The sequence below is a fragment of the Ylistrum balloti genome, unplaced genomic scaffold (assembly GCF_031769215.1).
Source record: "Ylistrum balloti isolate Yb309-2 unplaced genomic scaffold, AGI_CSIRO_Ybal_v1 Utg370016, whole genome shotgun sequence".
NCBI lineage: Eukaryota > Metazoa > Mollusca > Bivalvia > Pectinida > Pectinidae > Ylistrum > Ylistrum balloti.
In genome coordinates this window covers 332,659-359,211 of record NW_026782086.1, presented here as the reverse complement: position 1 = coordinate 359,211, position 26,553 = coordinate 332,659, and the positions used below count along the sequence as shown (strand labels likewise).

Sequence of the window (26,553 nt, the reverse complement as noted above, 5' to 3'; positions counted from 1 at the left end):
ACATGTATGCTGAAAGCAGCAGCGTCTTGGAGTGATTCTCTCTGATCAATAGTGCACTTGATCCTACACCACCCGTCAACACACTTGATGTAAGTTGTTCTGTATATGACATGTTCATTTAAAAATCCAATCGTTTCGTCAGTGGTTCTCCACAGTTTATATTGTCTAGACTTACAGAAAACTGTTTACATTTGGGTGGAGGCCGGTGTAATCGGCTGTATACAGTTCTTGTGTTTTATACGTCTCGGCAGATTGCACGCTGTATCGCACGTTTTCATTGCTTTAATCATGGGTAATATGCATTCAACTGAAGATCGCAAAACTTGGAATGGTTTCCTCCTGAGGATTCTTTATATTTTTTTCACGCGTAAAAGTGAAAGTAGCCGTACGATTCGTGGAATTCGTAAGGTAAGGGCCTGTGAACACATTTTTCTTTTTACATCGTCTTATTTCGGATAATTTCGCCTTTCGGTTACCTATATTTTTCTATTTTATCTATATTGAAATTACAAAATTATATTCTTATATCAACGTAAAGAGTGCATAATTATGATCTGGGTATGGCATCAGTGAAAAATTTACAAAAAAGTACAATCACGGTTTTACATTTCTTTGTTATCCTCCGTTATGCCATTCCGGATAATTTATCCGCTTTTCGGTTTGAAATATAGTGTTTTATTTACACGCGTGTGAGCCACATCTTTGCGGGTAAGTTATCTTTAGCTAAGTATTTCACTTTTATGAGAATGATGATAGAAATACTATAACTTGCACGGTGCAAAGTGGAGGTTATTCATTTTAACGGAACATTGTCGTCTACTCACTGCTCTTGGAAACTCATGCCCGTGCGATGCTGAAATCAAAACATGCCTTCAGTACTTCCAATTTACAGTAGTATTTTAGCATTTTTCTAACGTTAGTGATTGTTTTGGAAAACAATGAATGAACTAAAAATCAAGTATAATTTTCAATGATTGACGAAAATGTATTATCCATACCTTGTCTGTTACGTGAAATGTCAGTGTTTCCAGATCTTACTGTTGTTCAGTATTCTATATATGCTTCACGTAGATATTGATTGGTCACGATAAACAAAAATTGGTCTATAGAAATTACAAATACCGCAAATCGACAAAATATATTTCAGTTAATGTGTTCTTCTATCGTCACATGTCAACATTTTAAACTTTTGAAAAATCTGATTGAAGAAACTTTCCCTGTCTTTTTGAAACGTTATTTAATATCATAAACCAGGGACATATTAAACTGTATTATACGTCCCTGCATAAACATAAAAAGTCATTCTGATTGAATAACTTTCTCAAATCCCTTTTTCTATTCTGTATTTTATGCTTGTGTACACTGGCAGTTCGATCCCAGAGGTACTCGTGGTATACTATGTATTTTATTCTACCTTGGGGTCCAGCTAACTGTGTATAGGGGCGTAGCTAGCCTAGCAGAAATGTGTAAGCCCAGGCGAGGGGTCTTGGGGCCGCCTACCTGGTTGGGGGATCGAAGCCCCCCGACGGAAAATGAATTTCATGATTTCATGAATCGTTTTCTGAGACAGTTTTTTTACTAATCTAACTACAAACTTCAGTCCCTGACTAAATAAAAGACTATATTTTGTTTGAAAAACTTGTCGATCGACATCTGTAATCCAGAAGCCTTCTTCATTTTGAAAATTTGCATTTTAACAACATTGTAATCGAAAACGTTGAAATGATAGTAAGAAGTAGAATAGTATGACGTGTATAAAGTTCCGGAAAGTAATGCACTAGGCCAAGTTATTCAACAATTTTCTATTTATATATTTTTTATTTATCAAAAATATTAGATATTTATTTTCAACCTTAGTTTTGTAATTTTGTCCGACATACTCTATGCACGGATTTTTTATGTGTAAGCCCGGGCTTTTTCTTTCTATGGGAGCTACGCCCTTGGTGTACACTGATCTACCACGTGTGATAACTGTATACACTGATCTAACACGTGTGATAACTGTGTACACAGATCTAACTCGCGTGATAACTGTACACTGATCTAACACGTGTGATAACTGTATACACTGATCTAACACGTGTGATAACTGTATACACTGATCTTACACGTGTGATAACTGTATACATTGATCTAACACGTGTGATAACTGTGTACACTGATCTAACACGTGTGATAACTGTACACTGATCTAACTCGCGTGGTGGCTGTGTACACTGATCTAACACGTGTGATTTGTGTACACAGATCTAACTCGCGTGATGACTGTGTACACTGATCTACCACGTGTGATACTGGTGTACACTGATCTACCACGTGTGATACTTGTGTACACTGATCTAACACGTGTGATAACTGTGTACACTGATCTAACACGTGTGATAACTGTACACTGATCTAACACGTGTGATAACTGTGTACACTGATCTAACACGTGTGATAACTGTGTACACAGATCTAACTCGCGTGGTGGCTGTGTACACTGATCTAACACGTGTGATAACTGTTTACACTGATCTGACACGTGTGATAACTGTACACTGATCTAACACGTGTGATAACTGTATACACTGATCTAACACGTGTGATAACTGTACACTGATCTAACACGTGTGATAACTGTGTACACAGATCTAACACGTGTGATAACTGTATACACTGATCTAACACGTGTGATAACTGTATACACTGATCTACCACGTGTGATAACTGTATACACGTGTGATAACTGTATACACTGATCTAACACGTGTGATAACTGTACACTGATCTAACACGTGTGATGATCTAACACGTGTGATAACTGTTTACACTGATCTGACACGTGTGATAACTGTACACTGATCTAACACGGGTGATAACTGTACACTGATCTAACAAGTGTGATAACTGTACACAGATCTAACTCGCGTGATGACTGTGTACACTGATCTAACACGTGTGATAACTGTGTACACTGATCTAACACGCGTGGTGGCTGTGTACACTGATCTAACACGTGTGATAACTGTATACACTGATCTAACACGTGTGATAACTGTATACACTGATCTAACACGTGTGATAACTGTATACACTGATCTAACACGTGTGATTACTGTACACTGATCTAACACGTGTGATAATTGTACACTGATCTAACACGTGTGATAACTGTGTACACTGATCTAACACGTGTGATACACTGTCTAACACGTGTGATATAACTGTACACTGATCTAACACGTGTGATAACTGTTTACACTGATCTAACACGTGTGATAACTGTGTACACTGATCTAACACGTGTGATTACTGTACACTGATCTAACACGGGATGATAACTGTATACATTGATCTAACACGTGTAATAACTGTACACTGATCTAACACGTGTGATAACTGTACACTGATCTAACACGTGTGATAACTGTACACTGATCTAACACGTGTGATAACTGTATACACTGATCTAACACGTGTGATAACTGTACACTGATCTAACACGTGTGATAACTGTACACTGATCTACCACGTGTGATAACTGTATACACTGATCTAACACGTGTGTACACTGATCTAACACGGGATGATAACTGTATACACTGATCTAACACGTGTGATAACTGTGTACACTGATCTAACACGTGTGATAACGTGTGATAACTGTGTACACTGATCACGTGTGATAACTGTGATACACTGATCTAACACGTGTGATAACTGTGTACACTGATCTAACACGTGTGATAACTGTGTGTGATAACTGTGTACACTGATATACCACGTGTGATAACTGTACACTGATCTAACACGTGTGATACTTGTGTACACTGATCTACCACGTGTGATAACTGTGTACACTGATATACCACGTGTGATAACTGTACACTGATCTAACACGTGTGATAACTGTATACACTGATCTAACACGTGTGATAACTGTATACACTGATCTAACACGTGTGATAAATGTACACTGATCTAACACGTGTGATAACTGTACACTGATCTAACACGTGTGATAACTGTGTACACTGATCTAACACGTGTGATAACTGTATACACTGATCTAACACGTGTGATAACTGTGTACACAGATCTAACTCGCGTGGTGGCTGTGTACACTGATCTAACACGTGTGATTACTGTACACTGATCTAACACGTGTGATAATTGTACACTGATCTAACACGTGTAATAACTGTATACATTGATCTAACACGTGTGATAACTGTATACACTGATCTAACACGTGTGATAACTGTACACTGATCTAACACGTGTGATAACTGTACACTGATCTAACACGTGTGATAACTGTGTACACTGATCTAACACGTGTGATAATTGTACACTGATCTAACACGTGTGATAACTGTGTACACTGATCTAACACGTGTGATTACTGTACACTGATCTAACACGGGATGATAACTGTATACACTGATCTAACACGTGTGATTACTGTACACTGATCTAACACGTGTGATAACTGTATACACTGATCTAACACGTGTGATAACTGTATACACTGATCTAACACGTGTGATAACTGTACACTGATCTAACACGTGTGATAACTGTATACACTGATCTAACACGTGTGATAACTGTGTACACTGATCTAACACGTGTGATAACTGTACACTGATCTAACACGTGTGATAACTGTGTACACTGATCTAACACGTGTGATAACTGTACACTGATCTAACACGTGTGATAACTGTGTACACTGATCTAACACGTGTGATAACTGTATACACTGATCTAACACGTGTGATAACTGTACACTGATCTAACACGTGTGATAACTGTACACTGATCTAACACGTGTGATAACTGTTTACACTGATCTGACACGTGTGATAACTGTACACTGATCTAACACGTGTGATAACTGTATACACTGATCTACCACGTGTAATAACTGTTTACACTGATCTGACACGTGTGATAGCTTTACACTGATCTAACACGGGTGATAACTGTACACTGATCTAACACGTGTGATAACTGTACACTGATCTAACACGTGTGATAACTATACACTGATCTACCACGTGTGATAACTGTATACACTGATCTAACACGTGTGATAACTGTGTACACTGATCTACCACGTGTGATAACTGTGTACACTGATCTGACACGTGTGATAACTGTGTGATAACTGTACACTGATCTAACACGTGTGATAACTGTTTACACTGATCTGACACGTGTGATAACTGTACACTGATCTAACACGTGTGATAACTGTGTACACAGATCTAACACGTGTGATAACTGTGTACACAGATCTAACACGTGTGATAACTGTATACACTGATCTAACACGTGTGATAACTGTACACTGATCTAACACGTGTGATAACTGTGTACACTGATCTAACACGTGTGATTAACGTGTGATCTAACACGTGTGATAACTATACACTGATCTACCACGTGTGATAACTGTATACACTGATCTAACACGTGTGATAACTGTGTACACTGATCTACCACGTGTGATAACTGTGTACACTGATCTAACACGTGTGATAACTGTGTACACTGATCTAACACGTGTGATAACTGTGTACACTGATCTAACACGTGTGATAACTGTACACTGATCTAACACGTGTGATAAATGTGTACACTGATCTAACACGTGTGATAACTGTATACACTGATCTAACACGTGTGATAACTGTATACACTGATCTCACACGTGTGATGACTGTGTACACTGATCTTACACGTGTGATGACTGTGTCTACTGATCTACCACGTCTGCTAACTGTACAATGATCTACCACGTAGTCATTTTGTGATGTTGAGCGTTGTTAGCCGGGCTTGTCAGAGTTACTTCCCTTCCCTCGTACAGCACATACAGGACGGTGAATTCCACGTGAACAGAACACAGACTATCATCATGAAACAACTAACATTAGGAGGTTCCATGTAGACGAAAGCTATCAACCAAATAATGAATTCAATTTTGATATAATGGAATAAACTTGTACCCCCTCCAAAAGATAAATCATAATAAGTTATTCAACATAAACAACGCTTATAAATCATAAATACGAAATACTATAGGTTAACAAATGTTACACTCTCCTTAGACTTTTCCTTTTTCATATTAAAGGATTATTCCGTAGAAGATAAGATCTCGTCAGATTATAATTCATAAAAATAGGCATAACTACACGTATATTCTTCTGTTCTCATTCCCCTTCATCCGTTGAGGTAGTTTAATATAAAATGGGTCAGGATAGTTTTTGTCATTTTTATGCTAAGAGCATTTTCAATGCTCTTCAGCATGTTGCTGTCGCCCCTGGCCCTGAGTATCAGTACTTCGTTTTCATTGGTTCATAAATCGAAAGTTTACTCCTACTCCATCTGCCGGACATTATCGTAATCATTGGATTATCGCCCCTACAAGTTGCTGATCCTAGTCATTAAATGAAACAACCTTATCGACATTTTCTTCATTACTTGTACATCAAGAAAACGTTTTGTGTTGTGTATTAATGATAATCAGACATCGAAATTTGTAAATACAGTGACGAAGACTCACGTTTTATGGTGGTAAATTTTGCGAGGCGATGCCAATATGGCGGCTTAACTTTCATTTCCGCGCGATGCATTGTGGGTGTCATATAATCTTTCTTTTTTTTTCTTTTTCGAAAATTTTCATTCCGTTTAATACTGTTGAAAACTTTTGAAAATACTGAAATATGTAGTTGAAAATAAGAATGAAACTAAAATAAGAATGATTTAGAGTAGCATAAAATTTTGACGGAAACAGCCGGGGTGCTCTTTGCTGCTGGACCCTGAAAGAAGACGGCGGCAGAAAGAAGATGGCGGGTATTTGATGTAAGTAAGTTTCACTATATATATATATATATATATATAAGCTGAATTTAAAGTCAATACTTATACTGAACTAGCAATTGCATTTTTTGCAAAATACTCATTTGAAATGAGCTATCGCATGTATTGAATTTAGGCTCGACGGCGACGCGCAAGCTGGGCACTGCCGCCATGGCACTTTTTTCAAAATATTTTCAAGACTTTTCCTTTAAAGCAGTATGCATTTGAAAAATGTTATGTAAGCATCTAGCACATTTTTGTTGCTTCCGTAAAGTATTTCAGTGTTTTGAAATAAATTTATTTTTGAATGATCGTGAGTGGCCGAACAGATCGGAAATTAAACAGAAAAAAACTTATCCTTAATGTTGTACTGTACTACTTACGCTACCTTGAATAGATCTAGGAATCTATCTGTGTAATATATCGATTTTACTTTAAAATATCGGTCACTGTCGGTGCTATTGTAGATCTAGCTCTTTCAAATTTCTGACCGGAGATAATTTATAAGTACCCCAAGTCCAGGGTATGAAATCGTACGGGAACTCTACAGCTATGCCAATTGAAGTTTATATATATAGTTTTAGCTTAAATTTAGTTTTTGTCTTTCTGACATGATGTCTCGTTGATTCTGTTGAAGAGTGATGCATGTGAACGATTACAATATGAAGATTGGGAATAATGAAGATGTCAATTAACATCTGAATCCCGGAAAGTGTTTTAATGAAGATTAGGATAAACCTAGCAAAGTGTTAGGTCCCATTGGTACAATTCTTATTATGCCTGAACTTTTAATATATGTACTGTATTTGTTCATCTCAGAAATTTCAGTATTATGTCAACTGCGTCAACTTTCAGTTCAACACTTATTTCATCAATTTTACACAGCCCTAGGCTCAATATTTGTCATTAATTGTCGACGGTTTTTAAGCATTTTAGAGTTTTGTTTCCATGGTGAATGGAATGAAATGGGATAAATAGTCTAACCAATACCCCTCGAGAGCTTATTAAGACATTGCAGTATTATCACATTGGGCCTTATTAAAAGTCAAATTGAAACTTTAAGAAACTCAAGTGACCGGAAGTACAACAATGAGATGTTGATAATCAATGAAATTAATTGAGAGGACATTGTCTTAGTACAGATAACCAGGCTTTGTAGTGGTTTGTTCAGAACTGTAGTTCTGGTTAAGTAACCATTAATTATGTCCTTTCAGCTACAATGACGTACATTTTTGAAATACCTCTACTGTAGCTAAATGTGGCATTCGTAATAGACATAGCCAAAGTTAATTTTGTGATAGACGTAGCCAAAGTTAATTTTAGGATCAGTTAGGACAGCTACTGTTTGTAACAGGCATGGGTTCAATTACATGATGATGTAATTAATTAAATTACAATTACATTATGAAAATGGCATTGCCATTACAGGTATTTTCAAAATAATTAAATAACCATTACATGACGGTCCAATGTAATTAATTAAATTACACATTACTTTTCAAGTCAAAATTATTTTTTTTGAAATACAAACGTCAAAATAAATTATCATACTGCACAGATTTATCACACAAATTTAATTTTATGATTCAATCTCTGTATGACCATGGTCAAGATATTATCATTTTGCTTGCTGTCCATCGCTTAATAATTTGACAGTCCTGAATGTCAAAGTAATTAATTACAGTATATTTAATATAGACTCCTATTGGGAAGACTATAAGCTTATACAGAAGTGTATATTTCTTGCACATAATCATAGCAATAATGAAATATAGTTATATATTTCCCTTACTCTCTTTCAGCAAGTGGATGTCCCTGAAGAAATGAAATCTGGAATGGTAGAAGGTATCTCTATTGATTCTTCTAAGTTGGAATTGGCCATGGTGACCAACAATGGATTTGAGGACCTTATGGTGGACAAAAACGTCCTTCTTTCCGGCCTCCAATTAGATGTTGAAGATGATTAATCACTTGAGATGCTAACAACCATGTTGCCTTTTAATGTCACAGTACTCTCTAAAGGCGGAAATATATTTACCATCACAAAAGAAGAATCAACAAATCGCGGAAACTAAAAAAATGTGGAAAAGATCATTGTATACTGCATTTGTAGTAAATTTGTATACAATCTTCAATTTACTTGAGTAGAAAGATTCACTAGTTATACCAAGTTTGTCTAGAAAAATCACTGTATACTGAACATAATACGACTTCTGTTTAAAACCTTCATTTAAACTTAGGCATGTATTTTTTTATGTATCTTAAAAGCCTACAACAATTTTGTGTATGCAATCTTGTACTAGGATATTGACATGACAAGATTACATTGCTGATCAAAGCATGGGAAGAATACTGTATCTAAAAACTGAATAAAACAAGATATAAGGATATGTATCATGTTTTTTTATTATTATTCCATAATGTCTGTCCACATGGAATTTGTAAGCACTCTTGTGCATTCTTATACCACCAAAAGGGTGGGTAAACTGGAATCAGGTTGTCTATCCGTCCATCCATCTGTTTGTCTGTCTGTAGACTCATCTTGTCTGGACAACTCAAATGAAACTTTTCAGTAATATTCGGGACAATGTGTAGATGTGCATGCACCATTTTCCCTCGAAATATCGATTGCCATGGCAACTGGTCAATATAGACGGGTTTTGCTCGTCGGTCAACTTCTAAACCTGTGGACCAATTTCAACAAAACTTTGCAGGAATGTTGGGGAACGTGCACATGCCGCTGTGTTTCAGAGGATGTTTCTGTGCAAAAGGTCACCATGGGGAGATAGCTAAGGCTGTGGGTGTTGGGGGTATTAGTTATCATTTGGATTACAGTTTCAGTTATCCCTGGGCAATGTGGAGAGGATATAGTAATGATGTTGAGGATTGAATGTAGAGGTCACAGTACTTGCATAAGTACTATATGATTACCTTGTAAACGCATTGAGACTAAGACAGTATACCTTAATCAAATTTGGAACATGTATCCCTTATGAGAAGTCGGTTTCTTTAGAAATTCAGGGTCAGATGTCAAAGATCAAGGTCACAGTCAAAAAACGGATAGATGCATGAGGGTGTTCTTTGCATTACCCTCATTTTTCTATCAAATTTCACAACCTAAAAGATATTCACATCTTGCAAATTTCAAAGTTCAAGGTCATTGTTAGTATGTAAAAATTATAATACAAGAGGAATAAAATATCTTGTGACAAGTTTTAGAGAACAAAGAATATATAAACATGTCAACAGAATTGTAGAACCAGCAAAACAAGTGTAAAATTGAAAGAAAGACAATATCTACTCAAAGATTCCCTGAAAAAGTACAAGGAGAATAAGACCAGGTGTTCCGAAAGAACAGGCATCTTTTATTTTAAGATATGGTGACATATCATGTTTGTTTTAGAAAATTGGCACTCTTATGCAGTCATTTACAGACAATCTGGAAAATGAAGCTGCCCAATATTTGTATGTAGCATGTTATTTGCATGATGGTCTAACTAATGGTCTTAAACCAATAAGATACGCAGTCTTTAAAGTGATAATATGGTGTCCAAGATCAACATTGCCTACAATGTATCCAAAGAAATGGACAACTTCCCTATCATTTCATCTTGGAGCCTACTTGGGACATGTATTACATAAGTAATACTACTGTGCTTGTTATTTCTGATATCTGCTGGTCATTTTTTATGGGCTGCAATGATTTACTGCTTGCATATAGTTGGTTTCAGTATATAGCAAGCTAATAACAAAGAATTTATTTTTTTTAATGGTCTTAGCATACCAGTACTTTCAGTACTTTGATTTTTGTTCGAACTGACCACAGGAAATATCTTCATTAGATATCGGGTTATCTAAAGGTATAGAACACCCAGAAAATCCCCACTTGTATATTGAAAATTTGTATTGAACTGGAAAAGTGCTGGTAGTTTCCCATTAGTTTGACCTTCATCTGTATGTAGGGAGCGTACTTGTACAACAGTTTGCAAGTAGGTAGAACATCTGGGAACTTTTCACGTGTGCATATAAATATTATACATTTTTATTTTATATACCGAATACGTAAAGAACTCTCACTATCGTCTGTGTAGCCTACATGTACCGGCAGCTGAGAGCAGATTAATCTTTAATTCTTAGTTCACTCTAGCGCACGAGGCAAAGACTACAGGTAAAGTAGGTCCATACAGGTAGTGAAAAAATTGCCTGATATATACTTGGTCAATCCCGGGACCCCTTTCAGCCAGCGGCAATGCAGCCCAAGGCTAACTGTAGTTTTATCAGTACAGCTGTAGAGAGATGCATTTATACTACAGTACTACCAGTTAGGTACCATATCATTATATATATTGAATAAATATAAAAAACGTATAATTATCAAAATGGAACATAAAACTTTTAAATTCTAAATATCTTATTAAAAACCTGGGGTAACTGTTGTTTATGGCTGAACGTGTATGCGTTTTTATCCTCTTACAAATTAAATAAAGATATTATATTTAATTACACAAAGTGAGACTTAAATCTACATGTAACGTGCTGTCTTGTGATCTTGTGTTTATGTTTACAGTTAATATTTTTTTGACAATGGTAAAACAGACAATTATTTGAAATTATTTGAGATTTAGATTTATTTAAGAGATATTTTTTTAGATTAATACTAAATAACTTCTTTTTTAATGGTGTATTCTTACATTCCTCATTGTCCAGAAGTTTGATTCTGACTGTCATCAATGCATCATTTAAACCTATTGTGTTGTATGTGACTGATAAAGGCCATTACTGATTTTGCCTGTAGCAGAACCCCGACCTATAAAATATAAAAGGTCTACGTCAGTATACGTAGTTGTAACATTATACATAAATTGTATTTTCAAGGTATCGAAATAAATGACTTCTATTTAATATATTAGACCTGGGTTCTATAATTAAGTAACTATTTCTAAATATAAACTGTTGACCATAACACAATAATACATTTCAAGATTTTTTAAAAATTACGTTTTAAATCAAATCATTGAAGTGTAGAATTAGTTTTCTTATATCTATTTATTGTATATTTTTATTACAGGTTTGAGAATTTTCAGGAAATAATGCTTTCAATTAATTAATTTCCTAAAATGTAAACTCTGTGAATTACATAATCTCTCCTCCAAATAGGATGGCTTTCATTAATCACAGATATTTTGTTTCTATATAGTCCAAGTATTAATTTTCATTGTAACGTTTTAGCTGTTCATTTCATTTTGAATTATGAAACGGATATGAATTTACATTAGAATGATAAAAAACAAGGTCATTGACACAACTTTAGGATAAGTATGCATGTAAGGACTTCAGACATTACACAGGTAAAAACACAGACAGCCATAGGGACTTTACATTACCTACAATGGCAGATTTTCATATTCTTTATCTATCGTAAACTTATACAGTTCATTCCTACAACATTTGAATTAAACTTAATAACAACAATTTTTAAAGGTCATTCCATGAATTTTCAATTAAATAATCATCTCTTAATTTGGTTGCATAGTGCATAAATTTTCTTAAATTACATCGTTCTTTTGTGTCTAAATATGATAAAAAGTTAATTAATTTAAAGACAGAAGGATTCAGTCGATATTAAGGCTTGATATATTTAGATCTCAGATCATACAAAGGACAAGTTAGAATGAAATGCTACTCGTCCCCAATATCATTGCGATACAGGGCACTTACAAAGTTGTCGAGGAATGACCGTTTATCTGCCCGATTCGATATAAGAAGACAATGCGGAGATAAACGTACTTTTACAATATCCTTTTTACGATTGATAGACATATGTTTAGAAAGGTAAGTTTGCGATGCTAAATGATCTACAACGTGCTTGTATAGAAAGCATTTAGGAGACGAAGCAAAAAATGTTTCACACGTTTGCTTGAAAATGTCCGTAAGACGATGTTTTAAGATATTTAAAAACAATATTACATGTTGAGAGACCCAACAATCCATTATATCTAATGCACCAAGCTTGTATTTGACTTTCGCAACCCAGTTTTTACAATTCGGGTTAGCCTCACATTCGCTATACATATACACGTAACTTCCATTAAAAATGCAATTATTGGTAGAGGTTAGTTTACACCAATACATTAATATTCTAAATTTACGCAAAGTAGACGACTGGACCCTCCAAATATCAAAGTATACTATAGCACTTGGTGTCGACCGTTCGACTCCATGAATATTTTTACAAAAATCTAGTTGAAGATCTTCTGTAAGTCTGGGGTAGTATGAAATCCCCATACTTCACTACTGTAAATAGAACACTTTCTACATACGTGTCAAAGAGACTTAGTAAGGTGGGGAAATTCAAATATTAACTATTAAAGTACCAATTTTGTTCTGTGATAATCTTACAGACTTACGGAAAAGGCACAACTTTGGGTTTAGATATATTAACAGCTCCATCACCTGTACCAGGTCTAGTGCACAAATAGTTTACCTGTAGTCTAAACCTCGTCAAAACCCAGTTCTTATTATATACGCTACAAATGAACTAGCTATATATGTGTAAGGTCTATACTCAAAGTGAATCTATTATTCATAACTATTGAACTGGGCACGGGCTGGCTCGCTTCCAGAAAACAGACAAGTTAAAATATGTCAAATCGATTACAACTCATAAACAACCGTAAACGCCGAGACTTGGGAAGGACACATCAGTTAACACATATCCAGGTAAGACAAGGTGATACTCATATATGTACATTATGTATTTTCAACGTTTGGTACAGCGACAGTTACTACTCAATGTGTTTGTTGTTAACTCGTGTAAACTTGCCAATTTCAATTTGCTTCGTTGCTTTTTCTGTAATTCATCTAGAAAATATGAAGCGAAAATAATTGTTGTTGATTGTATGCTACATTGCCTGTGATGTTTGTTGTTAACTTTATGTTACATTAATTGTGATGTTTGTTGTTGACTGTATGTTACATTACCTGTGATGTTTGTTGTTGACTGTATGTTACATTATCTGTGATGTTTGTTGTTGAATGTATGTTACATTAACTGTGATGTTCTTGACTGAATGTTACATTAACTGTGATGTTTGTTGTTGACAGTATGTTGTTGTTGACTGTATGTTACATTAACTGTGATGTTTGTTGTTGACTGTATGTTACATTAACTGTGATGTTTGTTGTTGACAGTATGTTGTTGTTGACTGTATGTCACATTAACTGTGATGTTTGTTGTTGACTATATGTTACATTAACTGTGATGTTTGTTGTTGACTGTATGTTACATTAACTGTGATGTTTGTTGTTGACTGTATGTTACATTAACAGTGATGTTTGTTGTTGACTGTATGTTACATTATCTGTGATGTTTGTTGTTGACTGTATGTTACATTAACTGTGATGTTTGTTGTTGACTGTATGTTACATTAACTGTGATGTTTGTTGTTGACAGTATGTTGTTGTTGACTGTATGTCACATTAACTGTGATGTTTGTTGTTGACTATATGTTACATTAACTGTGATGTTTGTTGTTGACTGTATGTTACATTAACTGTGATGTTTGTTGTTGACTGTATGTTACATTAACAGTGATGTTTGTTGTTGACTGTATGTTACATTATCTGTGATGTTTGTTGTTGACTGTATGTTACATTAACTGTGATGTTTGTTGTTGACTGTATGTTACATTAACAGTGATGTTTGTTGTTGACTGTATGTTACATTAACAGTGATGTTTGTTGTTGACAGTATGTTGTTGTTGACTGTATGTTACATTAACTGTGATGTTTGTTGTTGACTGTATGTTACATTAACTGTGGTGTTTGTTGTTGACTGTATGTTACATTAACTGTGGTGTTTGTTGTTGACTGTATGTTACATTAACTGTGATGTTTGTTGTTGACTGTATGTTACATTAACTGTGGTGTTTGTTGTTGACTGTATGTTACATTAACTGTGGTGTTTGTTGTTGACTGTATGTTACATTAACTGTGGTGTTTGTTGTTGACTGTATGTTACATTAACAGTGATGTTTGTTGTTGACTGTATGTTACATTATCTGTGATGTTTGTTGTTGACTGTATGTTACATTAACTGTGATGTTTGTTGTTAACTGTATGTTACATTAACTGTGATGTTTGTTGTTGAGTGTATGTTACATTATCTGTGATGTTTGTTGTTGACTGTATGTTACATTAACTGTGGTGTTTGTTGTTGACTGTATGTTACATTAACTGTGATGTTTGTTGTTGAGTGTATGTTACATTAACTTTGGTGTTTGTTGTTGACTGTATGTTACATTAACTGTGGTGTTTGTTGTTGACTGTATGTTACATTAACTGTGATGTTTGTTGTTGAGTGTAGCGGTGAGTTGTTGTTGTTGACTGTATGTTACATTAACTGTGATGTTTGTTGTTAACTGTATGTTACATTAATTGTGATGTTTGTTGTTGAGTGTAGCGGTGAGTTGTTGTTGTTGACTGTATGTTACATTAACTGTGATGTTTGTTGTTGACTGTATATTACATTAACTGTGATGTTTGTTGTTGAGTGTATGTTACATTAACTGTGATGTTTGTTGTTGAGTGTATGTTACATTAACTGTGATGTTTGTTGTTGAGTGTATGTTACATTAACTGTGATGTTTGTTGTTGAGTGTATGTTACATTAACTGTGATGTTTGTTGTTGAGTGTATGTTACATTAACTGTGATGTTTGTTGTTGAGTGTATGTTACATTATCTGTGATGTTTGTTGTTGAGTGTATGTTACATTATCTGTGATGTTTGTTGTTAACTGTATGTTACATTAACTGTGATGTTTGTTGTTGACTGTATGTTACATTATCTGTGATGTTTGTTGTTAACTGTATGTTACATTAACTGTGATGTTTGTTGTTGAGTGTATGTTACATTAACTGTGATGTTTGTTGTTGACTGTATGTTACATTATCTGTGATGTTTGTTGTTGAGTGTATGTTACATTATCTGTGATGTTTGTTGTTGAGTGTATGTTACATTATCTGTGATGTTTGTTGTTAACTGTATGTTACATTAACTGTGATGTTTGTTGTTGACTGTATGTTACATTAACTGTGATGTTTGTTGTTGACTGTATGTTACATTAACTGTGATGTTTGTTGTTGACAGTATGTTGTTGTTGACTGTATGTCACATTAACTGTGATGTTTGTTGTTGACTGTATGTTACATTAACTGTGATGTTTGTTGTTGACTGTATGTTACATTAACTGTGATGTTTGTTGTTGACTGTATGTTACATTAACAGTGATGTTTGTTGTTGACTGTATGTTACATTATCTGTGATGTTTGTTGTTGACTGTATGTTACATTAACTGTGATGTTTGTTGTTGACTGTATGTTACATTAACAGTGATGTTTGTTGTTGACTGTATGTTACATTAACAGTGATGTTTGTTGTTGACAGTATGTTGTTGTTGACTGTATGTTACATTAACTGTGATGTTTGTTGTTGAGTGTAGCGGTGAGTTGTTGTTGTTGACTGTATGTTACATTAACTGTGATGTTTGTTGTTGACTGTATATTACATTAACTGTGATGTTTGTTGTTGAGTGTATGTTACATTAACTGTGATGTTTGTTGTTGAGTGTATGTTACATTAACTGTGATGTTTGTTGTTGAGTGTATGTTACATTAACTGTGATGTTTGTTGTTGAGTGTATGTTACATTAACTGTGATGTTTGTTGTTGAGTGTATGTTACATTAACTGTGATGTTTGTTGTTGAGTGTATGTTACATTAACTGTGATGTTTGTTGTTGAGTGTATGTTACATTAACTGTGATGTTTGTTGTTGAGTGTATGTTACATTAACTGTGATGTTTGTTGTTGAGTGTATGTTACATTAACTGTGATGTTTGTTGTTGAGTGTATGTTACATTATCTGTGATGTTTGTTGTTGAGTGTATGTTACATTATCTGTGATGTTTGTTGTTAACTGTATGTTACATTAACTGTGATGTTTGTTGTTGACTGTATGTTACATTATCTGTGATGTTTGTTGTTAACTGTATGTTACATTAACTGTGATGTTTGTTGTTGAGTGTATGTTACATTAACTGTGATGTTTGTTGTTGACTGTATGTTACATTATCTGTGATGTTTGTTGTTGAGTGTATGTTACATTATCTGTGATGTTTGTTGTTGAGTGTATGTTACATTATCTGTGATGTTTGTTGTTAACTGTATGTTACATTAACTGTGATGTTTGTTGTTGACTGTATGTTACATTATCTGTAATGTTTGTTGTTAACTGTATGTTACATTAACTGTGATGTTTGTTGTTGAGTGTATGTTACATTAACTGTGATGTTTGTTGTTGACTGTATGTTACATTATCTGTGATGTTTGTTGTTAACTGTATGTTACATTAACTGTGATGTTTGTTGTTGACTGTATGTTACATTATCTGTGATGTTTGTTGTTGAGTGTATGTTACATTAACTGTGATGTTTGTTGTTGAGTGTATGTTACATTATCTGTGATGTTTGTTGTTGAATGTATGTTACATTAACTGTGATGTTCTTGACTGAATGTTACATTAACTGTGATGTTTGTTGTTGACAGTATGTTGTTGTTGACTGTATGTTACATTAACTGTGATGTTTGTTGTTGACTGTATGTTACATTAACTGTGATGTTTGTTGTTGACAGTATGTTGTTGTTGACTGTATGTCACATTAACTGTGATGTTTGTTGTTGACTGTATGTTACATTAACTGTGATGTTTGTTGTTGACTGTATGTTACATTAACTGTGATGTTTGTTGTTGACTGTATGTTACATTAACAGTGATGTTTGTTGTTGACTGTATGTTATATTATCTGTGATGTTTGTTGTTGACTGTATGTTACATTAACTGTGATGTTTGTTGTTGACTGTATGTTACATTAACAGTGATGTTTGTTGTTGACTGTATGTTACATTAACAGTGATGTTTGTTGTTGACAGTATGTTGTTGTTGACTGTATGTTACATTAACTGTGATGTTTGTTGTTGACTGTATGTTACATTAACTGTGGTGTTTGTTGTTGACTGTATGTTACATTAACTGTGGTGTTTGTTGTTGACTGTATGTTACATTAACTGTGATGTTTGTTGTTGACTGTATGTTACATTAACTGTGGTGTTTGTTGTTGACTGTATGTTACATTAACTGTGGTGTTTGTTGTTGACTGTATGTTACATTAACTGTGGTGTTTGTTGTTGACTGTATGTTACATTAACAGTGATGTTTGTTGTTGACTGTATGTTACATTATCTGTGATGTTTGTTGTTGACTGTATGTTACATTAACTGTGATGTTTGTTGTTAACTGTATGTTACATTAACTGTGATGTTTGTTGTTGAGTGTATGTTACATTATCTGTGATGTTTGTTGTTGACTGTATGTTACATTAACTGTGGTGTTTGTTGTTGACTGTATGTTACATTAACTGTGATGTTTGTTGTTGAGTGTATGTTACATTAACTTTGGTGTTTGTTGTTGACTGTATGTTACATTAACTGTGGTGTTTGTTGTTGACTGTATGTTACATTAACTGTGATGTTTGTTGTTGAGTGTAGCGGTGAGTTGTTGTTGTTGACTGTATGTTACATTAACTGTGATGTTTGTTGTTAACTGTATGTTACATTAATTGTGATGTTTGTTGTTGAGTGTAGCGGTGAGTTGTTGTTGTTGACTGTATGTTACATTAACTGTGATGTTTGTTGTTGACTGTATATTACATTAACTGTGATGTTTGTTGTTGAGTGTATGTTACATTAACTGTGATGTTTGTTGTTGAGTGTATGTTACATTAACTATGATGTTTGTTGTTGAGTGTATGTTACATTAACTGTGATGTTTGTTGTTGAGTGTATGTTACATTAACTGTGATGTTTGTTGTTGAGTGTATGTTACATTAACTGTGATGTTTGTTGTTGAGTGTATGTTACATTAACTGTGATGTTTGTTGTTGAGTGTATGTTACATTAACTGTGATGTTTGTTGTTGAGTGTATGTTACATTAACTGTGATGTTTGTTGTTGAGTGTATGTTACATTATCTGTGATGTTTGTTGTTGAGTGTATGTTACATTATCTGTGATGTTTGTTGTTAACTGTATGTTACATTAACTGTGATGTTTGTTGTTGACTGTATGTTACATTATCTGTGATGTTTGTTGTTAACTGTATGTTACATTAACTGTGATGTTTGTTGTTGAGTGTATGTTACATTAACTGTGATGTTTGTTGTTGACTGTATGTTACATTATCTGTGATGTTTGTTGTTAACTGTATGTTACATTAACTGTGATGTTTGTTGTTGACTGTATGTTACATTATCTGTGATGTTTGTTGTTGAGTGTATGTTACATTAACTGTGATGTTTGTTGTTGAGTGTATGTTACATTAACTGTGATGTTTGTTGTTGAGTGTATGTTACATTAACTATGATGTTTGTTGTTAACTGTATGTTACATTAACTGTGATGTTTGTTGTTGAGTGTATGTTACATTAACTGTGATGTTTGTTGTTGACTGTATGTTACATTAACTGTGATGTTTGTTGTTGACTGTATGTTACATTAACTGTGATGTTTGTTGTTGAGTGTATGTTACATTAACTGTGATGTTTGTTGTTGAGTGTATGTTACATTAACTGTGATGTTTGTTGTTAACTGTATGTTACATTAACTGTGATGTTTGTTGTTGAGTGTATGTTACATTAACTGTGATGTTTGTTGTTGACTGTATGTTACATTAACTGTGATGTTTGTTGTTGAGTGTATGTTACATTAACTGTGATGTTTGTTGTTGAGTGTATGTTACATTAACTGTGATGTTTGTTGTTGACTGTATGTTACATTAACTGTGATGTTTGTTGTTGACTGTATGTTACATTAATTGTGATGTTTGTTGTTGAGTGTATGTTACATTAACTGTGATGTTTGTTGTTGAGTGTATGTTACATTAACTGTGATGTTTGTTGTTAACTGTATGTTACATTAACTGTGATGTTTGTTGTTGAGTGTAGCGGTGAGTTGTTGTTGTTAACTGTGTTTTGATTCAGAATTCTAATTACTGTTGGATGAGATGAATTTCTCGAAGCTATCCAAACAAGCCGTTAGAATGCACGTGTCTCAATTCTCATGTTCCAGTGCTAGTGAAAATATTTGTGTCAGACACGGTAATCGATCAACGGTACTACCATAATGTCCTTCCAAATAAGGAATCAAGAGTTACCGGCTGATGCTTAAGTACATAATAAATCAACGCTATAAAATTTTAAAACTTTAAAAGGCTGATTTCAGTGTTGCATGCATAAAATTAACAGTTGGTTACAATTTGAGGCATGTCTCAACGTGAAGTTATGCCTTCATGTGCCCATACATATGTAAATTTTGTACGTGTGCCTTTATAGCAGCGGTTGTTTTCAGTCCCACTTTGGGGTCAAGTGATACAAGTTGATAGCTGTACGCTAGTGTGTCTATCGTGTATAACACATTTTTTGACCTAATTAAGGAGTGACTTGGGAAAACCAGGCACCGCACACGGTAGTATTTAGTGACTCGGTTAGAAGCAGACAACAAAAGAATCTGTACAGCCAAAGCATACCTGTGCAAGCTGAGGTATATATACAACGTCTCTCTCCTTCTACAGGGAATACCAAACAGAAACAATGAACATGGATCCCGTACCGGTGAATATGCCTCCCCAAATGGCGACGTCCGTCACAAATGTTGTAGTGACCACTCAGCCGCAGATTAATAATGCCTTGATGGTCACTGGCACTTCTGGACACAGACATTGGTCTACAGGGCTCTTCGGATGTTTTGACGATATCCCCTCATGTAAGTTCGCAGTTTTAACCGATAAAATGAATGTCTGAAAAAATCTTTTATAGAAATGAACCAGGTCTGGATGTACATGGCATCGTCATATGTAATTTGTGTTGATGTATCTGTATTGAATTTTACGGCCACACAGTTTGTAACTACTGTGATGTTTATATAACATGTCCTGAAATCAAATAACGTTCTGTAACGATTCTCACATCTCGGTTAGACAATCTAATGCGACGATTCATATCTCGGACTATCTGCCTTCAATGGCGAATCTCATATCTCGAATGTTTACATAAAACCTTTTGTCACTGTCCTGTACCCGTTAAGTACTGGTCTTTTCAAGATAGCGGACGTAGACGGCCACAAAATATAGGTGCTCACTTTAAGCTAAAAATTCGTGACAAGTATCATGTGAAACTCAGAAAAAAAGACTCGAGATATGAGCTAGAAGTACGGTGATTAAGTAGCGTGCTTAATAGGTCATCCATTTTAAGCCCGAGTATTGCAGCCGATTGTGAAATGCATCGAGAAAGCAGTGACGCGTTACTTGCATTTAAACAATGTAATATTGTAATTGGCAAACAAATAAAAAAGTCTCAATCAGGTGGAGGATGATTGGCGGAGTAGTGGGAGGGGGGATGGGTCTGGTGGACAGACGATTTAAAACGTTTTCACTATGCCGGGATACGCTTACAGCTTACTTTGATATAGGGGGAAAATAATGATATTTTGATTTGCAATGAAACGAGGAAAGACAATAAATAAACAAAGCACAGACCAACATAAACTGTTTCTAAATTAAGACACCCATCTTTATTTTAAATCGAGCGTGGCGTATTTCGACAAGGATATGTCATGTCACAGGATAAAATAAAATAACTAGAAATTGTTGTTAACAATTTGTCGGGCTTTTCACTTCTTTGGCAACAAGTTGACCGGAAGTTGACATTTATCCTGATAACGATATATGAGAAAGGTTCCTTGTTTGTAAGTCTCTACAACATATCCAAAGATGAACTTTGAATCTTGAAACGTTAAGGAGATATAACTACATAATAACGAAGAAATACACTTTTTAAAGGTTCAAACATATTTGACCCCTGTGACCTTAAATGTCAGTCAAGGTTATTCATATTTGCAAGCCTTATAATGTAACATCTGATGATCAATATATCACCAATATTAGTTCTCTAGACCTTGTGAGACTTGACAAGAAAATTGTTGAACACTGGTACCCTATTTTGTATATTTGAACTTTGACCCCATTAAGAAACCGGAAGTTGAAATTTTAAGGAAGTTTTTCTTATGACAATCAATAGGAAGTATCCACAGAAGGTTTATAATCAATTTTCATCTTTGTGTGCCTTCTAGAATGTGAGAAACTGTCGTTTAGCGATTTTTAGTTAATTGACATCTGTGACTTTGAAAGTGGGTCAAGGTCATTTATATTATCAAACTTCGTTGCCAGTTACATATGCTTCATATGTGTGAAATATAGAGCCTCTAGGCCTTTCAGAGCTTGAGAAGAAGTTTTTCAAAGATTGGTACCCTTAATAGCAATTTTCAACTTTGACCCCCTACCGCAAACCGGAAGTTGAATTTTGAGGTACGTTTCTCTTATATCACTCGACAGGAAATGTCCACAGAATATTTATGTCCAAAGTTGAAGACTTTGGGCAGCTTAACAATGGAGAAATTACCATTTAACGAATTTTACATAATTGACCCCTGTGACCTTGAAAGTGGGTCAAGGTCATTTATATTAACAAACTTGATAGATAATTGATCAGACATCTTACACATGAAATATCAAGACTCAAGGCTTTGCAGAACTTGAGAAGAAGTTTGTCAAAGTTGGTAACTTAAAATAACACTTTTGAACTTTGATCCCTACCGAAGACCGGAAGTTGACCTTTGATCCCAGATTTTTTCTTGTGAAAAGTGTTTTCTTATTATTTTACATAATATGATTAAAACTGAGGTCTCTAGCTGAAACATTTCTTGAGTTACGGCATTTTAGGTAAAATCTGAAATGACGTCATGGCGGCCATTTTGTTTTTCCGATGAATTTGAATATGTCACAAAATGATAGAAGATATATGGGGAAATGTTTTTAGTAACAATTTTATAAAATATAGCCCATCAATATTGTTCTAGAACGAGTTTTTCCTATTTGTAGGCATTTTTAAAAGATCAAAGGAAATTTTCAAAATGGCATACAGCGGAAGTGGTAAACGTTACAGAAAAACTAAAATCACTAAATTCATCGGAAGGACATTCTGCATCGATGTGTTAAAGAAATTTTCAAGAAAAATCAAAATTGAAAAAAAAAATTTTTGTTTTCAAATATTGACCCCACAGCAAGCTTTTTTATTAGACATATTTTGTATTATAATGGCATGAGGAAAAGTTAGATAAGGAAATTGTCTACAAATAACATAATTGGACAAACTCTGTACACTCAACGGTTATCGAGTTACGGCCGTTTTAAAGTTTTTAACTTATGACGTCATAGCGGCCATATTGGATTTTTGACCTACTTAAAAAATCTGCATCGTCACCTTCCAGTATGTACCTATAACATAGTCAATACATATTAGGTGTGGTCTTAACCGTTTAAAAGATTACGAACCCACAAAGTTCGGAAGAAAAATAATAATAATAATAATAATAATAATAATAATAATAATAAGAAACATAACAAAAACAATAAATGGTGAAAAGCCCCAATAATAATAAATTTTGTCTATCCCTTTAACCTATGCAGGTCTCCTGACGTTTTTCTGTTTGCCATGTATGGAATGCAAACAAGCCAGTCGTATTGGGGAGTGCTGCTGTATGCCTTACTGTGTCCCGGGAGGAGTCATTGCCATGCGAGCCAGGGTCAGAACAATGGGTGGTATACAGGTGAGTTTTATGAATTTGAAGCGATTTTAATGGTTAAAATCATGAAATGTTTCAATTATTTAATTTCAAAGTGACAGTAATCAATTTTGATAGATAATTGAAAATGCCAAGACAGACATAAACAACAACGTCGACTTAATGGGCGTGTGTATCCCTTGAACTAAATTGGTTATCCATAGGACGTATCGCCAATTTTCACGAGTATAAAATCTGTGGTACTGTAAAAGTTATTTAAAGAATATTTGCCCCAATCTTTTATTCTCCTACACAGTTAAAAAGATTGTAAAATCTCTGTAATGTAGATGAGACTTTCAGTATTGAGGTTTTTTTATGGTGGCGACATAACACAATGGTCTTACCCTAGAGAAGGAGAAAAAATTGTCGAGTGTATTGATAACTAAGTGGTGTTAACCGGAAAGATTACATGAATTTCGACAATTATCTGCAATGTAAAAGAAAACGTGTACATAACCACAACTATTTACGGTAACATTTGAATGTAATCAAAAACAGAATTTGTGGGTATTTATTTATGTACACGGAACAGAATTACAATGGTGTTAGTCACACTTAGCTGCACATGTGAAGTTTATTGTGTACGGCAAGACACCGGTACGTGTATGTTGTGCAATATGTAGTACATGTATAAACATGTTGAATATCACAGATAGACAGTCTGAAATAACAGTCTGGCAATAAACAGTTAAACAGTATACTTAAAAATTTGTATAACCTATGAAATTGAAATTGGAAAAAGGGGCGTTGAGGGGAGAGGGTGGGCGTGGCGCATGATTTTTAACGGATGAGAAAACACAATGAATGGCGTCGCTTACCGGTGACGTTGAGGGGAGAGGGTGGGCGTGGCGCATGATTTTTAACGGATGAGAAAACACAATGAATGGCGTCGCTTACCGGTGACGTTGAGGGGAGAGGGTGGGCGTGGCGCATGATTTTTAACGGATGAGAAAACACAATGAATGGCGTCGTTTACCGGTGACGTTGAGGGGAGGGGGCGGGCGTGGCGCATGATTTTTAACGGATGAGAAAACACAATGAATGGCGTCGCTTACCGGTGACGTTGAGGGGAGGGGGCGGGCGTGGCGCATGATTTTTAACGGATGAGAAAACACAATGAATGGCGTCGCTTACCGGTGACGTTGAGGGGAGGGGGCGGGCGTGGCGCATGATTTTTAACGGATGAGAAAACACAATGAATGGCGTCGCTTACCGGTGACGTTCAAACATTTTTACGCCGATTTGGATTTCGCTACAATGTCATATGGAGTATTTCTGTTAAGCATACACAAAGTAATGTTATGTGCAACATTTTTTTGTGCGGAATAACACAAGAACACATACATCATTCGCTTCCTGAAAATCTGAGTACGGTTGATTTTGAAAAGTACTTTGATCGAAGGATACGGCGAAAAGCTTACCATAACAGGAGGCTTGTTTTCAATGTACATTACAACACAGTGTGTACTCAATGTCAGATTTTTTCTGGAAATGTATCCCTGAAATATATATCGTTATATTACTACTATAGTAATCTCCGACATTCATTCTACTTTTAAGTTTTTTTTACACATTTCGTTTACATTGAATGAATTAAATATCGGCATTAACGTGAAAAAGGATATTGCCAATGGTTAGTTTTCCATACCTTGTCCTTTTTGTGAAACGTCGAAATTTTTGGGGAAAAAATGGTAAGCATTATCAGTATATGATGATAGTTTGATAATATGAACATATTGACCCTGTCTGACCCACAAGGGGCTGATAGGCGGGACTAGAAGGGGTCAAATTGTCGAAAATTTCAAGTCTTCTCGAAAAACAGAGATAGTAGAATCAAACGTTTTTCGGTTATAGTAGGGTCTTGGATACTTCCGCAACATTCCATCACCAAAGAGTCTTACACCCCCACCCTCATTGTGGAGAGGTTAAACAGTACTTCAGTTTGTTATATTTTGGACATAATTTCTTTAATTTGCATTGGAAATAATCATAAACACAAAGTTAACTTAGAACTAAATACAGCTTATGTTATGCATATGGTGCATTTCACATACGATGTAATTAAAATTGTCTTACTTTGTTAAGGTAATGCTTATTGCGGTATATTTATAGAACTCTGGTGACTGGTAGGGCAATTGGGCTCCATGTTTGTCATGAAATGTTTTCTTTTGTATTCTACATATTGTGTCTATACTTACAGGGATCTGTGTGCAATGACTGTATGACCCTGACATGCTGTGGACCCTGTGCTACGTGCCAGTTGGATCGCGAACTCACCAATATGGGTGTTCTGTAAGTGGTGATACAGAAACACAGAGACACGTATTTTCGTTATAATATACATGGACTTTTGTGTTATTTAGAAACTACAATGATACAGTTTATAGCATAATTCTAGTTCTGATCATCTTGAGGAGATGTGATTAGTCTAAAAAATTTTAAATACCCTTATTATTGTTCAATATTTTTATCATTTCACTTGAGGTTGAAAACTCAAAAAGATGTGAAAAACATTTACTAATGAGATCTTGCCTTATTGTACGGTACCTTAGATACCAGCATCTTATACTGATTCGTTAATATCAAATACTGTTATTTTCTTGTTTATATACATATAAATGCTCAGATCCATGTTAATGCCGAAATGGTATAAGTTGATATATACGAGGACCAATCGTGTAGCTGTTAAGCTGTGACGTTTTCCTCTGTTGTTTTTTCCTATCCAGAGTCGATTGGGACTTTAAATAGATTGTTATAGTCAGTAGATCAAAAACGTGAAGTTACACATAATACAATGCACCCTATTCCTTTTGATGTGACGTTGATGTAAATACATGTAATGTTTTTCATGTTCACAATTTGTGAGAAATCGATTATCAATCACAGAGTTTTCTTAATAAAGTTTATAAATATGA

The 26,553-nt window shown here is 34.8% G+C and overlaps 1 protein-coding gene across 2 annotated transcripts; it reads left to right on the top strand.

Annotated features, from left to right (window-relative positions):
* LOC132548504 (cornifelin-like) lies at positions 1–26,553 on the top strand. 2 transcript variants are annotated; one of them, XM_060212369.1, is made up of 4 exons: positions 1–89; positions 20,532–20,722; positions 23,484–23,623; positions 25,839–26,553. In XM_060212369.1, coding segments are annotated over exons 1-4 (429 nt in total). In that variant the 5' UTR covers positions 1–87; the 3' UTR covers positions 25,935–26,553. The 2 variants fall into 2 exon arrangements, with proteins under 2 accessions (XP_060068352.1, XP_060068354.1); XM_060212371.1 differs by lacking the exon at positions 1–89 and having other exon boundaries at positions 20,353–20,722.

Bases quoted from the DNA above. Each gene is read 5' to 3' on its own strand.
- LOC132548504 (XM_060212369.1), top strand. The intron at 20,723-23,483 runs GTAAGTTCGCAG...TAACCTATGCAG, and splicing joins TTTTGACGATATCCCCTCAT to GTCTCCTGACGTTTTTCTGT. The intron at 23,624-25,838 runs GTGAGTTTTATG...CTATACTTACAG, and splicing joins GAACAATGGGTGGTATACAG to GGATCTGTGTGCAATGACTG.